We start from the raw sequence: 16,773 nt of genomic DNA on the forward strand, positions 1-16,773 counted from the left end.
CCCACCCCCCTCACTTACCATTCTATTCAGTCATTTATCCCTCGCGATACATTTGTCTCTTTATCAACCCGATAACTTATGATAATTGCAAATGTCGCGACCGGGCGATTCTCCGCAACGACTTGGGTGATTATAAATGGGGAAATATTCCCCCGGGAATTCTCTTTTGCCTCAAAAGATAAATGGCCTCGGTGCGCTGAAATGATACGACGCGCGAACTACACAACCGACGCTGCCGTTTCTTTGCAGAGTTTGCTTTCGTTCATTATTCCTCTAGAATAATAATGAACATTGACCGTCGACGGTCGACTACTGTGAATCTGTTGGTCAAAAGACTGAGAAAACACCATCGTTTTTAATTAGACTCATTTCTCGTGTCTGTGCGTTGCGCATTGTATATCGAAGTATATAGAATCACGGAGATGATGGCGAATATCGTGGCTTAATACAACATTCATCCAACCGTGTAAAATGTTGCTTTCGGTAATAATTTCGTATCGTGAATACGACGACGATGGCGAAATAAAACGAAATACCCACACACGTATAACAACTATTGATTAGCGTTAAATACTTTAAGTTTAATATTATTATTAACATTGTTGATTAGATTTACTTATCCACACAAATGGATATATTTTATTATGTTGCACTAAATCATTTGAGGAATGTTAACCTTTTCCAATGCCGATGATTGAATGGATATTTAATTGGAGGTCTCATAAATGAAACATTTCATTAACACGAATACGCAGTGAATAGTTTGCTCATCACACCGTACTAGACTATTATTACGAAGTTAATTTAGATTTATTAATACGATTATGATAAAATGGCATCCTGGATAGTCAATTTAGCCATATCGCAAATTCACAAGTACGTCCAATATTTTGTGTTACGGTTGCCTGATGGTATTCATTATTCATTTAATGATCATAACATTATAATAATGAATACAAAACATAATAATATGAAATAAAACCAGAATATGATGACCATTACAATTGGTTCAAAAACAAATAATGATAAGATTGCATTTTTTAAGTCATTTTTTTAATATGAACAATTATTAATCATTGACATTAGTTTAAAACTCTGCTCCTTGACCTAATAATAATACTGCATAATATACTATTTAAAGTTATGCCCAGTGACTTGCCTCAAATAAAAAAAACAAAATCGGTATAACATACAAACTATAATTGTTACGATTATATAATAGGATTTATCCAAACAAAATTATTAAGAGGATGTACCTTGGCGCACTGTTTGTTTTTTCTCCCTGGCCCTGCACGTGCGACATATTATAGACAAAACGCATATTTACGTACAATATTTTTTTTTATGTTTTTGAGTTATCTTAGAGAAAAATTACAGAAATTACAGAAACAATAGAGAATAATATTTTCTGGGGTATTACATTTTATTGATTTGTCTAAATATTATCTCAAAACAGTATAAACATCATTTAAATGTACAAAATGTTTTTATTTTATTTCGAAAGTCAAATACAAAGTCTAATATTAATAAAATATAAGATAATATGTCATATACTATCGATAAAAACGATTTTAGGTGATTTTATCTGTGTTACGCGTAGGTCTGAGGGAGAAAACAAATATTGAGCTGACATCTTCTTAAAATGTTCAATCTTCATATTAATTAATTGATCAACTATCATATTCAATGTTATAAATATTATAAAGTAACGTAAGTTATGTAAGTATTTTAAAACAGGGTTGAACAATATTATCTTTTCAAATATAAATAAAAGAAAATGTGAAATTTCATCCTCAATCGAAATAACTGTTAAACGAAATTTTGGACCAAATATTAAAGCTATTATACCTATGAAGCGATACAATAATATAAACTGTGATTTATAAATCGTTGTTTTTAAAATTGTGAATATATTGCTGAATCATACACTACCCCAAATATAGAATAGAAATTAAGTGATTAAATGCCACAACGGTCGTCGGTAGTTTCAAGTGTGAATGGGTTTTTATTAAAATCTAATTATTTAATATATGATTATCTATGATGTAAATACAACTACAAGTGGCTAGTATCTGAATAAATTTTGTTTAGAAATAATATTTTGTTTGGGTCACATGTAGTTTATTTTAAAAATATGAGTGAATCGATCGTCCAACGTAAGTACCTAATTAATTTAATAATGTACTTTAAATATTAATTAATTTTTTATTTTATAAAGTTTTTTATTTTTTTAAAGGGTATGCTCCGATCTACTTAAACAGTATGTTTACAACCTAAACCTACATTACACACTATTCTCGAAACACACCAGTGGACTGTCCAGTGTCCATGTTTCATTATTTAAATATTAAGTGTACAATGTACTCATATTGTTACTCCAATCATAAAATACGGTAAGTTTAAAACAAACAAAGGTTAAGTAGTAATAAAATGATGAGCGTTCAGAATGAGATTTATCATTAATTAAAAAATAGTTTTTTTGTCATGTATACAATTAGAACATTTAAACATTTAATCATACTAATTACTCGGTGAATGTCACATGCGTGAAAACTATGAAAAATTTTCGTCTTAAATACATTATTTATAATATGATTCAATTTGTAAGACTGGTAGTGAAATTGTATTAAAACTTATATTAATATCAATAAGTCTAGCGGTACGTATACAACGAATTACACCAACATTTATGGAAGTTAAACGACCGTTTGTTTTGTCATTAAATGGTTTTTTCATTCCTATTCTATCTTAAAAATTGTCTTTTCTTCTTTTGTTATTATTATTTAATTGTATCTGTCGGGTAACATCGAGATAGAAATGGCAAATTTATCGAGTGGGTAGACTCTTAATAAATTGACGTTAAATGAGTGCGATGCAGTTGGTACATTTAACTTGGAAAAACAGTTTCTTTTTCCTTCAGCTTAATACGTTGAAACTGCAATTTTAAAACCGTTTATTAATGCATTCAACTATCCCAAATAAGTAATTAATTTCACTTAAAAATAACAGAAGGAGTTTTTCAAAGAATTTCTCAATTGTTAATTGATCACACCAAACTTCTGAATTTTTCAAACAGGTTTAAATTATAAATTAATTAGATGAAACTAACAACCAATGCTATATAAACCACATCAACATGTACATAGTTATTGAGTTTTAAACTTTTAACCAGTTAGATTTTTGTTTTATTCTTAATATTGTTACCTAATACGTATTTTTATAATATTTATATATTTTATAATCAAATAATGCGTGAACGCCGTGAACATTAATTATTTTAAAAAGTATAAAGTGTGCTGATTCCAACCAAATTATGGTCATTTTGGAACAAACTAATATACTTTTCGAAATATTGAGTCGTTAAAAATTATAAATATTAATTATTGTTTATATTTATATACCTATATGTGTATAATATTTATTTATATTATATAAATGCAAAATTGGTGTCAAAATATATTCATGGAATTTAAATTTTTTTTAATGCTTTTCAAAAATTGAGTTTGTTAGCTGTCTCATTTAAATGTGTATAATATTATGATGATCCTTACATACAAATATGATAATTAATACTATTACTTTATGGAAACTGCATAATATGCACGTACTCTCTGGTCACCTAATATAAGTCGTGATCAGTAAGAGGCACATAAAAATTCAAATACCAAACGGAAGTTTCAATAAACTGAGGTAATATATTATTTGATTATACTTTACTATTTTCCTGTGCGAACTTTTCAGCCATCTTATAAGTTTCTTGCAGATACCATGCTTTGCAGTAGTCACCGACACCTGCCAAACATCTTGCAGCTACTGGCAAGTTCATAAGCTGTAGGCCAATATCTGACAGGTTTTGCCACATTCCATCAACCTCATACTGATGATCATCACTGTCCTCCAAACTTTCCAGGTACAATATAGCCCGTCCAAAATCGCTGTCGTGCACAGCCGTGCCAAATTCTACGAGACGTTCGTCCAAGTCGTATGTGTGATGCCGTTCGCCTTCTTGGCAACGGATCTGCGCTCAAATATGAAATAAAACAAAGTAGAGACGACATTTAACATATTATTATTCTATGTCAAACTTACTCATCACGGAATAAAAAAATATTTAAGACTAGATAATTAATATTAATTCAAAACGTACACCTACACTGTTGGTATGTAAACAAAAGTAGAAAACATTTATTATTTTTTTTAATCTTATAAACAAAATTATTTATGATATTTTGGACTTAGTTAGATAACTCATAGATGAGAGCATATAGATAACGAGTAAAACAAGTTGTTTACAACGTGTAGTACTATTTTTGTGCATAATTATGTTTTAATGAGCACAATAAAAAATAAAATATGCAAATTAGCTACCGAATCGTCTTATATTATTGTTTGTTACATTGTTTTTATCTTTAAATGTATCATTATTATTACTTTAGAGTTTTGATTTATCACCCTAAATAAATCTTTCTTAAAATAAAAAAAAATTTGAACGATGTAATTAACATGATAAAATTATTTTTGGAACGATTTGTTTTATACAATTCTTTATAATAATTGTATATCTATTAACTTTATGTAAATAATTAAATGTAAATTTGTGATAATAAATAATAATGACTATTTGAATATTATTCGCTTGATTTATGATAATATATTAATATTATATAAAAACTAAAAAAATTATTGCATATTTAAAAACAATATAATATTTAAAAAGTTATTTGGTATTTTTTTGAAAATGTTACACATAGAATTTTTCATTTGAATGTTTTAAAAAAAAAATAATTATGTTTATAAATTTATTGACGTATTAATAATATAATAGTGGATAAAAAAAAATGAACTATTAGTTTTAAGTAGGTAGTAGATACATATAAATATTTCCTCATAGACTCATAAACTCATAGATAACTAGTTGATAAATAAATAAGTATATAAATAGGTGCCTACTTTATGTAAAATTGTGTTATTATTTATTGATTTGCACAAAATAATCCATACAAACATTTAAACTAGTAGTAATTACGAGTCTTAATACATTTTTTTTAATCCCTAACTTTCAATTACCTACTTAAATAATAGAACAATTTTAAGACGTTAAAAACAAATATTAATCAGCGGCACTAAGTTGACAATATTTTGTGTTTTAAGGAAATAAAATTATCTTTTTTTAAAAAACAAAAATTGTACTTGCAACCTTAAATTTGATATTTTAGAGTTAATATTTCATACAATTTAAAAACACTCAATATTTGTTTCATTTAAAAGGGTAAATAAGAGGTTCAACCTTGGGAGGTTCTCAAACAGGGATTTTGCGATTATTATTATTTGTGTTGGTTTTAATAATTATTATTATTAGAGTATTTTAAGTACATAATGTATCGAGTTCGAACCACGGTGTCTGTGGACCAATTTTTTGCATACTTTAGAGTTAAATTATACACTTATGCACGCGTCACGCGGGTTCCGCGATCCACCGCAAGTAGATTGCCTATACCTGATAATATACTACTCGCATTATCACAAGCAAATCTTACGGACAACGCCGGTCGGGATGGGCTATAAATTAAAATATTATTAATATCATATACACTTAAAAATACATTGCTTCCACAGCGTGTTCAATCCAAATGGAGTTGAACAATCACAAAAACCTAGCAATAGCAAAGCATTGTCGTGTCAGCTAGTTGCCTCTAGAGCTGGCCAGCTACCAATGTTCAGTTTTAAATATTAATAAAAAAATTTAGGCCAATTTAGTTTCTAATATTTATAAAATATCGCAATGCTTAAATGCCTACCGAATAGTACGATATTTTACCATGGCTTCATTACAGAATACATTAATCTAGTAATTGGAAATAATTACGCGTAAAATAATATGTAATCACTAAACTAAATATTCATCATATGTTTTGTTACATGGTACTGTACACTATATATTACTATTAAATATATTGTAAATGGATTTATTCCGTAAATAAATAAATAGTTTTATTTTTCGAAGCTAATTTAATTATTTAACAAACATAAAACATAGCATAATTAGATACGTGGAAATTAATCAAATTCCAAGTATTAATTTGAATGACTTTAAACAAATTTGCTAAAAGGCTTGTTATGAGCATTATTGAAACCTATTACACAGTCAATAAAGTAAATTACATAGTTAAAATTAAAAATGACACGTAAATAGTTACAAAATATATGAGACTGGGGAATAATAATTTAATTGGCTTAAAACATCACTGTAGTGTAGTAATCCAATATTTTATAACTATAGGTAGTTTATTAAAATAATAATTGTATTGAAAATATATATTTACCTTTGTAATAGGACTATAATCGCAAATAATCGATATAAATACAGTAAATCAACTATACATAGTATAATATATTATAATACAAGAGAAAATATAAAATGAAAATTTTTCCATAGTTAGTTAGTCAAAAATGGGTGATCTGCGTGGTTAAATGTTTTGTGGTAATATACTGTTATGTTCTCAAAGCTACTTATCGAATTCAGAAGACACTTCTGAGCTGCACTCGGTTTACTAAAGGGTGTAACAGTGGGGTTTCGCTAATTTAACATGATGAGGTAATGGAATTTACATTACCTTCCCACTTTAAATTACTAAATCCCCATAGGACACCGTATAATATTCTTTATGTAATTTTTGAAACTTAAGTGATTAAAACATAATTAACGACCAAGATTTGAAAAATCTACGAAATCCATTTAGATAATATCGTACATTTATTTTGGATTAATGTTATATGTTTTTAGTTAAAACTTTTGCATTATATAAAACACAATTTAAAAAAAAAACCAATGAGAAAGGTGTCTACCTACAGGCCATTTAATTGTGAGTGTACCTATTGTGTGGAAATGTGTTATGATTCATTTTCTAGTAATATTAAATCATCGAAAAACAGACAAATTATATCTTAAATCATCACATCTAAAATTAAATTTTTACGTAACACTCTTCAGTCTTTTTCGTACAGTTTTTCATTGTGTTTAGCCTCTCAGAGAATCGAAAAATCGTCTATTTTCAGTATCTAACACAGATTATTACAATTTCAGTTTTTCGTGTGGTTATTGTTATTTTTGTTATCATTGTCAATGAATCTCGATCTTTGGTAGGAAGTATATTGTATTTTATAAACATATTTGTTTGAAGTATGAACTCAAGGACTGTTGTTTTCTAGACTTGTATCATTGTTTAGAATTGAGTTGATTCAATTTTATTGCTTTGTGGGAACGTCAAACAATCAATCTTTTTTTTGGAACAATGTGATAGGCACTAATCGAAGCACTTTTACGATTTATACAGTTATTTTCTTGTCTCAAATTTTCATTTACGTACTAACGATAAAACTTACATTTTTTTTTTTTTTATCGAGAATTAGCATTGTTTCGACTGTTTGATTTGCCGTGTAATGATATTAGTACACACTTGAAAAAAATTGTAATAACTAGTTCAACTGTCACTGGACGGCCAAACTCGATCTTATGCCGCGGCAGAGATTTAGTGGTTAAATATAATAACAGTTTTTGTGTATTAAGAACTCCTGAACGCTTATAATAGGTATACGACCTATAATAGGCACCATAAATAATGATCAAGGGGACGTTGTGAATCAAAAGATTTGACGTTCGTTCGTGTTTGCAGACATGTATGTACCTATCTATAATACTCGTAGAAAAAGAAAAATCGCGGATATTTATTGCAAGATTTTTGCCATGCGATAAAATAATTTCTCTCTGAAACTCACCGAATGTTGTTTTTTTTTTCTTACGTGAACGGAATCTCGATGAGAATAACAAACAATACTTATATAGATAGTTTCTCTAGTACGTAATATGTATCGAGTTAGCTAAGTGCTCGGTTGTGTGTGCGTGCGTGCGTGCACGTGTTCGAGTATGTGTATGGGTTCGTCTCGCCCACGTGTACCTCCCATTAGCTGTTAAATTGTGTCCTTATCATGAAATTACTAACGGTATATAGAACACTGTTGTCGGGTAACAATAATCAATATTATCTCTCTGTCTCTCTCTCTCTCTGGGTCGGTCGGTTGGTCGGTTGGTAGGTCGATGCCGGTGTAACAAAATAAACCATTGCAGAGCGTCGTATATACAGCGAAGAAAAAATTCAGCTGCTGCTGCAGTTCGTGCGAATAATGACGTGTTTTAAATGTATCGCGGACCCGTACACATTTGCAAAAATCTGGAGGATGAGTGCCAAGTAAAATGGGTAGGTAGTGGATGACCCAAACTCATTTTGGCCGGATGAGGGCGAGACAACGCGCTCCGGGTTCTCTAGTTGTTAATGTTAATTTAACTCTTAGTCCGTCAACGTTAAAAATAATAATAATGCCGACTCTTGTACAGTTACGTCATGGCGCAAACGGGACGACTCGTCCTCGAGCTGATTGGCAGCGGCCTACCTGCCTAACCGACGAGGAGGTGAATTTTGAAAAACCAGACGCTAATTATTATCCATCGGTTAACTATAGTGTGAACTGAAATGCTTTTAATATTCGTATCTGTAGGTATTCATGAGTTTAATCGTTAATTCACACATTGTCTGTAAATTTTTTTTTAGTATAACCAATAACAATATTATGTATGCACAGAATTATCAGAATAATTTAATAATATTTAATTGTTAAAAACTCATATACATTATTATTTCTCATCTTGAAAATTATTTTTATTTCCTATACCTACCTAAACATATTTTACGAATCAATTTAATAACGGAGTGGATTCGTGTATTAATTAAAAGGTAATATGATACACTATTTTTATTGTATATACTAGCTGATCCTGTGCACTTCGTTGCCCGTTAAACGTACCAACTCTATATGACTCAAACTTTCTTCAATTCGTTTTTTAATATTCGGTGTATGGTGTTCAAAATTTATCTTAACTTTTCTGTTGCCTGGAATAAAAATTCTGATTCACAGCAGTATATTATCAGGTAGGCAATCTACCTGCGGTAGATCGCGGACCCCGTGCTGTTTGTACGTAACTGTATGGATTTAACTCTAAAGTATCAAAGTTATACCAAGTTTATTTTGATATGATACGGTAGATTAATATAATCAATTAATACATAATCCTAACCTAACCTAACCGTACTAAAATCCGATGAATAAAATAAACCAAATTTAATCCTTTTTAAATTAGCCTATCTTCTTCCCAGAGATCTGCACACAAACATTAATTTATATATAATATAGCTGATCCTGCGCACTTCGTGGCCCATAAAAAATGACGAAAAATTGTGATTGTTCAACTCCTTTTTGGTGTAACTCACTGCAGTAAGTGCAAATCAGCCACTCTGGTAGGCAATGTGCGAAAATTCGATTTGATGCATGCTTGTACCTGATCTGCCCGATTAACCAATAGCAACCAATAATAAATAAATACTATTTCTATTAATTATTTCTCCTATAACCAATAGCAACCATTTATAAACAAATATTTCCATCGTAAATCTCAAAATCCCTGTTTGAGCACTTCTATTAATTGGTCGTAGCGTGATGTTATATAGCCTATAGCCTTCCTTGATGAATGGACTATCCAACAAAAAAATAATTTTTCAATTCGAACCAGTAGTTTCTGAGATTAACGCGTTCAAACACACAAACTCTACAGCTTTATATATTTTATATATATATATATATATATATTATGTATAGATAATATACATGTATATTGAAAATATGTAAAAGTAGTTATTATTATAAGAATTATTACGAATTATGATTAATGTGTAATATAATTTCATAAGTTTACAAAAAACAGTTTAAATGCATATTATGTTCATTATGAATTGACAAAAATATAATAATTAATCGTTTTAATTTTTATCGCTCAAAACTTGTTCATTTATATCAATTATTTATCTGGATACCATGAATGTTTATTGTCACAAAAGTTTACACAACGTACGCTTACTTATTTTACCATTTTAAGGCAGACATTACAGTGCAATGAATAATACAAATTTGTAATTATGAAGAATGTGTATTTATTATAATGATTGTATAGATTTTGTTTTAAGCATTTGTTCTATCTAAAAAAAAATTCAACTCTAATCAGATTTGTATTAACAACACCACAACAGTGATTTTAAAATTCTATGTTATATTAGAATATATTGATCATAATTTTTATAATATGTGTATAAACATTTGTATTTCAATACATTTTATTTTCAATGTCAAGGTTAAAAGTTCAAAAAATGTTTTAATTAAATGGTTATTAGTTTATTTAATTTCTAGAGCGGAGTTCAAACATTAGAAAGCCAAAGCATCATCATACTCGCAGTTTGGGGAACCTTATAATGATCTCAAATAGGATTCCGATTGAAACGACTCAATTTTTTTATCGAGTATGAATACAAAAATAACATATATTTAATATTATAATATTATATTTACTTATATATACGAGATGTGAGTTTGCGTATATCGTATAATAGTTTAACTTAACTATAAACTTGTAAAAATATTAATAATCGCGTTTGATGATAATTAAAATATCTAATATGATAATAATATTATGTAAGGACATCAAAAACGTTAACCATCGTCGAACAACAACCACAACACCATGACAAGGACATGAATTACATTTTTTTTATCCCCCATGGGATCACCCGACTCGAGTGTGTAAATTTTAAAATTTTTTTTTCGTAAATAATAATATCAATTACTGCCAAACTCGTTGTCGTCCGTCTCGCGTTGTTTGCGGATTTGCAATAATGACGTGATGGATTATGAATATTAGGGTAATATTAGGCACCTACCGCAACTATATAATACAGAAGCGCCAATAATACAATATTGATGTGTTTTTGTGTTACGACTTACCGTTGTCTTGCTCGAAATTCTGTCGACGGACATTACGTCGCCGGCAACCGTTAACACGGTTACCCGGTCGGGCGTGTCAATATTGTACCAAACACAAGCGCCTTGTCGTCCCTGAGCCACGACGACATCGCTGCCAATCACCCACTGTGCACCGAAAACACAATACAATATGGTTATATATATATACATAGGTTCAGCTGTGTCTACAATAATCTGATATTATTATTTAGTAAAACGATTATTGTGTTCGATGCGAATCCGTCGTTCATTATTATATATATTATTATTATGTATACGACTAAAACTGTTCGCCGTTTCGCGGGACCCGGAGCAACGTGTTCAACAATGTTTAACACTATATAAACACACTAAAAGCCATTTAATAATACCGCGCGGTTCGGGTAATATTGTTATCATTTTGTTGGATATCGCTCAATATCCTGCAGTAACGGTTATTATTATTATTATTATTATTATTATTATTATTATTATTATTACATGTGTTTCGCGTTAAAACATTATAATGTAGCGTCTAAAGAAATGACGGACACATCAAAATGTTCTTATGTGATATTATATTATAATAAAAGAGTATGCAGACGAAAAATAATAATATTGTTGCTATGCCGTCGATAAAAAATCTGCAACGATGATGGATTCCGCGAAAAGATGGCATTTGTCATAAATAATTTAAATCATTTAGAAATTATGTTATTGAATTTTAACGAAATTGGACTTTTTAAAAATGTAATTATAATCGGCCTAGCTGCAGTGGTGTATTGGTAAATATATTTATGGGTATACCGTATACGCACTAATAAAATGTATATATTAAACGTAAATAACGGTCCATTTCCATACAACTTATTGGATTGGAGTGTAGTACAACTTTACTGTACATAGGTACTACGTATAATTGATATTTGAAATATACCTATATAATTATATTCAGATATAAATAATTTAAATAAGATCACAACCCTTTTTGCATTAGTTATATGCTATTTGTAGTTACGCGAAAAATCAACATTGTTTTAGTATAATATAGAAAACAAATTGTGAAAATCGTACCAGTGGGTTAGGCGAACGCTGTACCCATCATGTTCAACAACATGTTGAGTTTTTAGATTTTTTTAAGTTCTAATTCTCAATCAAATATCTTAAAATGTGGCTTGATCGATCTCCAGTGGACGTGTTAACGAATTCGAATCGGTTTTCAGAAGTCTTGTCGCGTTATCAGGTCCATCGGTACAATTGACAAAAAGTACATACAAATGAGCGTAAATTGTTTACCGTTCACTCGTTCGACGCCACGGCGGTGAGTTGTACGTACGCGTGCGCGGAAGCTCTCCGAAATTTTATTTATACACACTAATGAGTAATGATCACTTTACTACGCACACATTTACAAGACCCACATGCATACAATTTGAGGATTACCTATTTTGAACTCCTTAAAAACTGTGCGTTTGCAACCCCTTTAAACACAGCTGCGTATATACTGTAGTTATCTTCAACAGACAAATAATTCATTAAAACATCATGGTAACTTTTTCCTATGAACTATTAAATAGGTTTGTTTGGTTTTCGAGTTGTTTTAGCCTTTAAGAGCGTATAACCCGTAAAATTATATTTTACATTAGGTAGATGTACGCCGAAAGGAGAAAATCTGCTGACGGAGTGTACGTACGGTAAATGGACATTTCCCCCCGACTGTTTTTTTTAAAAGTTTATTATTGACTAATAATATTGAATTTAATAATACAACATTATTTAATTATTTTTTTTTTAAATAAAATATAAAATATACAAACATTTTTTTTATTTTCATAAATATAATAGATTATAAATGTGTATTAGGAGGTATGTTTAATCCACACAACTACCTACTAGAAACAATAAATTTAAAAAAAAAAATAAGTATAAAATAAAATAAAATTCATAATTAATAAAAACGGCCAAAAATTCCGTCATAAAAATGATGCATTTTGTGAAAAAACATTTTATTACTGATTCTTTTGTTATTTTTGTACACATATTTTTTAGGCTTTGTTCATATTAATTTTTTTTTTTGTTAAAATGTACCAGTTTGGATATTTAACAATTTAATAATTGCTTTTGAGTTTGATTCAAGTAGTTAAGTTGATCAAAAATATACATCTATAATATTTTATTATATTTATGAAAATATTAGACAGTAGGCATAAAAATAATTTCATATTAAATAATTAAATAATATTATTAAAAAGTAAAATTTAAAAAATGGGGGGAGTGTCCTACTAGACCAAAAACCGTCGGAGGGGGGAATGCCCGTGATTCGTAGTTCGTACGTGTACCCAATACTCCGCCTAGGTATCACCATAAAAGAGTGTTGGTATTGGAAAGACATTCGGGTTACATAATACAATATTATATAATATAAGTATAGTAAATATACTTGACGATTTAAATGTGATTTGCTTTTAATTTGTATGTATAAGATAATATTATGTTCATGGGTGTAGGTATTTAACAAGACAAAATTGAAAGTATTTAATATTGTTGAATGGTAACAATAGTATGATATACCTATCTAGTATTTATGTGTGGTTCAACGTTTCAGATTACGAGAATCGAGTGGCCTTTTAATAAAAACCAATTGAAATAATCTTTTGGTATAGAATGAAATAATTATCAATCATATTGGTATCAAGTAAATAGTTAAAATATCTTCAATCAAAATTAATTGTATTGATACTGTTATTGCAGTAATAACCTTTCCGACATCATAAATGAAATATAATATAATTCTCATTTATAATTTATCCAAAAGAAAATTTTCTTTCGCAGAATTTATAGAATAACAGAATTGATTCTTATTAATTTCTTAGTAAAATATCATCAATTGTATATTTATTTTAAATTCTCAGTTTTAAATATATTTCTACTACTGTTATGTACAGTTTCAGAAAAAATGGTCATAAATCATAATTATAATCCTACTATTTTAATTTGTATAATTATCTTAATATGAATATAAGTATACATAGGTATTAATAATAATAATAACAATAGTATTCGCAGTAAATGCATTTAGCGAGAAAAAAAATGTTTGCTATATTTTCTTTTTGAAATATATACTAACATAAAAGTAAATGTTTTAAATTATAGTTATTAAGTTATTATTTTTATTATTATGACCGTTTATCATATAAACTATAAATCGTCATTAAATTACATTTATTTAAAAACCATTTAAATTAGGTATATACCTAATTGCTATTTTAGAAAAATAATGGATTATTTAACGTACTTGTACAAAAGAACAACCGTTCAATAATATTTCCTTATGACCAGTTCGTGCGTCTAAAAGTGTTAGTGTTGTGCTTTTATCTCGATATAATAACTTATGACCAGTTTCATTCAACTCGAGCCAATCAATTTTTGTTGCATGGCCAATCTGTAGATCAACAACTCCTACGACTAAATCCACTGAAAGATAAAGAATGATTAAAAAAGTTTAAGCGGCAGAAATCTACATCAGTTGGAAAATATCATATACTTTGTGCGATATTAATATTATAAACCAATAATAACCATCGTAGAAAGGCTGTTTTAAAATTGTGTTAGGTTTAGTTATTGAGAAGATATGTATCATATTAGACAGAAATAATGAGAAACCTAACTCAGACAACAATTTTTTGATTAATAATATTATTATAACATTTTAATAACGAATAATATTAGTATAACGTTATTATAATACTATTATAATATTATCATTACAAATTGCTGTCTGGGAACCTAACTTCACTATTACGATATATTGTACCTATATGGCTATATTGTTCATTTGTTTTTGTGATCGAGATAAATATTTTTTAATTATAATTTCAGTTATCTCTGGACAAATGAATAAAATGGATACATGAGTCAACTTAAAATTAAATAATTATAATTTGAATATTATATCAGATATTTTATGACGGGTAAATATCTAAAAAATGTGTAAAAAGAAGAATAAAGGGTAGGTACTTACATATTATTTTAAAGTAAAACCAATAATTAATTTTACTCTTTATTTTTAGAGAAAAAAAATCATAATTCCTCATATCGGTAAAGTAAACTAGATAATGTTAGATAGGTAATAATAATGTCAACATTTTGGTATATCTAGACCAAATCATAGGTAATTTCATTTAATATTATTATTATTTTACAAGATTTTTTTATGAATTAGACACCTAAGAAAACTTGGGCATACAATTTAGATATTCACTAGACATTTTTGGCCCTTTACTAACACAATAAACATATTTAATTTTATTGTTTTATAACACATAGTATATAATATTTGAGATATTATTTTATTCACATAATATTATACTTTAAGTCTTAGTCGCACTGTTTAGTGAAACAAGAAAATATAAAGAATCTACAATGATCCAAAAGAATACGTTTTACAAGAACATTGTTCTGTGAAGCATTAAGGTGAAGGATTTAAGCACAAGTTGGTTACACCTTAAAGAGGTATTTCACAATGTTGTGTACAAAGTGTGAAATCTATTTGAAACTGTTGAGATTGCAGAGAACGAGGAAAAAATGTCAATATATTATATACGTATATTGTATATATAATAATAAAACTACTCTTCAAGTGTAATCAACTTCCATGTACTTATTCAATAATGATAACAAATTGTATTCACTTTAAGCTAACAAGATAATTCAATTTTAGCCGAATGTCTAATAGATTTTACAAATATTTATTTATATAGTTTGTGTTTTGAAACTACCATTATTCGGTTTACTTTTCCTATCTATATTATTATATTGTATGGTATAACTGAGCTTATATTCTTTTTATCATAGTCAACAAATTTAATTTGTATGATAAACTGTAAGAAAAACAAAATTACCAGCGATTTCGTATTTATACCTGATGAATTGAAGAGTCTCCGTTTATGATTCATTACTCGAGTCATATATTTTTATTTGATTGTAAAAATTTTAAAATATTCGGTAAGCTCGTATAACTTTCGACCATAATATTATAGTGTCTAAGACTATAATTTTTTGGTTTTCCATTTTAGTAATAAAAACGGGTGTAAAATGTGGAATAAATAGTTCAGTGAGGTATAATAATTCGGCGATGAGCACGGGGCAGCGAGAAGTAAAAATATATATAAAAAAAAAAAATAGGACGAGGATAATAAAATGCTGTTTTCTATTACCGATACAAATTGTCTTTAAGTCCAGTAAATAGGCGAGTTTTTTGTTTTCTTCGTTGGAGTTGAATTGTTTTCGTTCATTCAGCCGTACACTGATCAAATGAGGATTTACAAACTCGGTTCTAAAATACAAAATAAAATAAAATAATATATATTTATATATATATTGATGCATTTTATAAGCACAGGTATAAAATCGAATACGGTACATATATGTGATTTTTACAGCTTAAATGACAAATCATGAAGAGCTTTTTGGAGAATATACCTCGGAAATACGAGGTCGATTCCGTGCCAATAATCTACCCCGCGATAAGATAGCTTTAATAAAACTTCAGGAACAGTAGGTATGAAATATTCGCTTACTGTATTTTGATAGACGTTTTGAGAAATTTTTAGCGCATTGCATTCTTCGTATTGTATTTTATTAATCAAAAGTGAAACACTTAATATTATATTATTATTGTGTTTTTTTAACCATCGCATTTCGTACGAACTTTTACATAATGTGATAATATGATATTTTATGTATACATTTTATGTAAAATTATATTAGGTATATATTTGTTTGTAAAAATTATTGACTACCAAGATAGATTTGAAGAATCGTCGAAAATTGTAAACGTTTCGGTTTTACTGTTTTTCAAAATATACCTACGCACAGTATAAATGTGGTTCG

The 16,773-nt window shown here is 28.5% G+C and overlaps 1 protein-coding gene across 2 annotated transcripts in view; it reads right to left on the reverse strand.

Annotated features, from left to right (window-relative positions):
* Positions 1–16,773, reverse strand: part of LOC132944528 (intraflagellar transport protein 172 homolog) — a 103,054-nt gene that overhangs the window by 55,434 nt on the left and 30,847 nt on the right. For both annotated transcript variants that reach the window (XM_061013923.1, XM_061013922.1), the window contains exons 10-13: positions 16,098–16,216; positions 14,177–14,355; positions 10,885–11,028; positions 3,718–4,018 (exon numbers count right to left, since the gene is read on the reverse strand). In XM_061013923.1, coding sequence (XP_060869906.1) covers positions 3,718–4,018; positions 10,885–11,028; positions 14,177–14,355; positions 16,098–16,216 — 743 coding nt within the window. The remainder of the gene's footprint in view (positions 1–3,717; positions 4,019–10,884; positions 11,029–14,176; positions 14,356–16,097; positions 16,217–16,773) is intronic.

The sequence above is a fragment of the Metopolophium dirhodum genome, chromosome 5 (assembly GCF_019925205.1).
Source record: "Metopolophium dirhodum isolate CAU chromosome 5, ASM1992520v1, whole genome shotgun sequence".
In the NCBI taxonomy this organism is placed as follows: Eukaryota; Metazoa; Arthropoda; class Insecta; order Hemiptera; family Aphididae; genus Metopolophium; species Metopolophium dirhodum.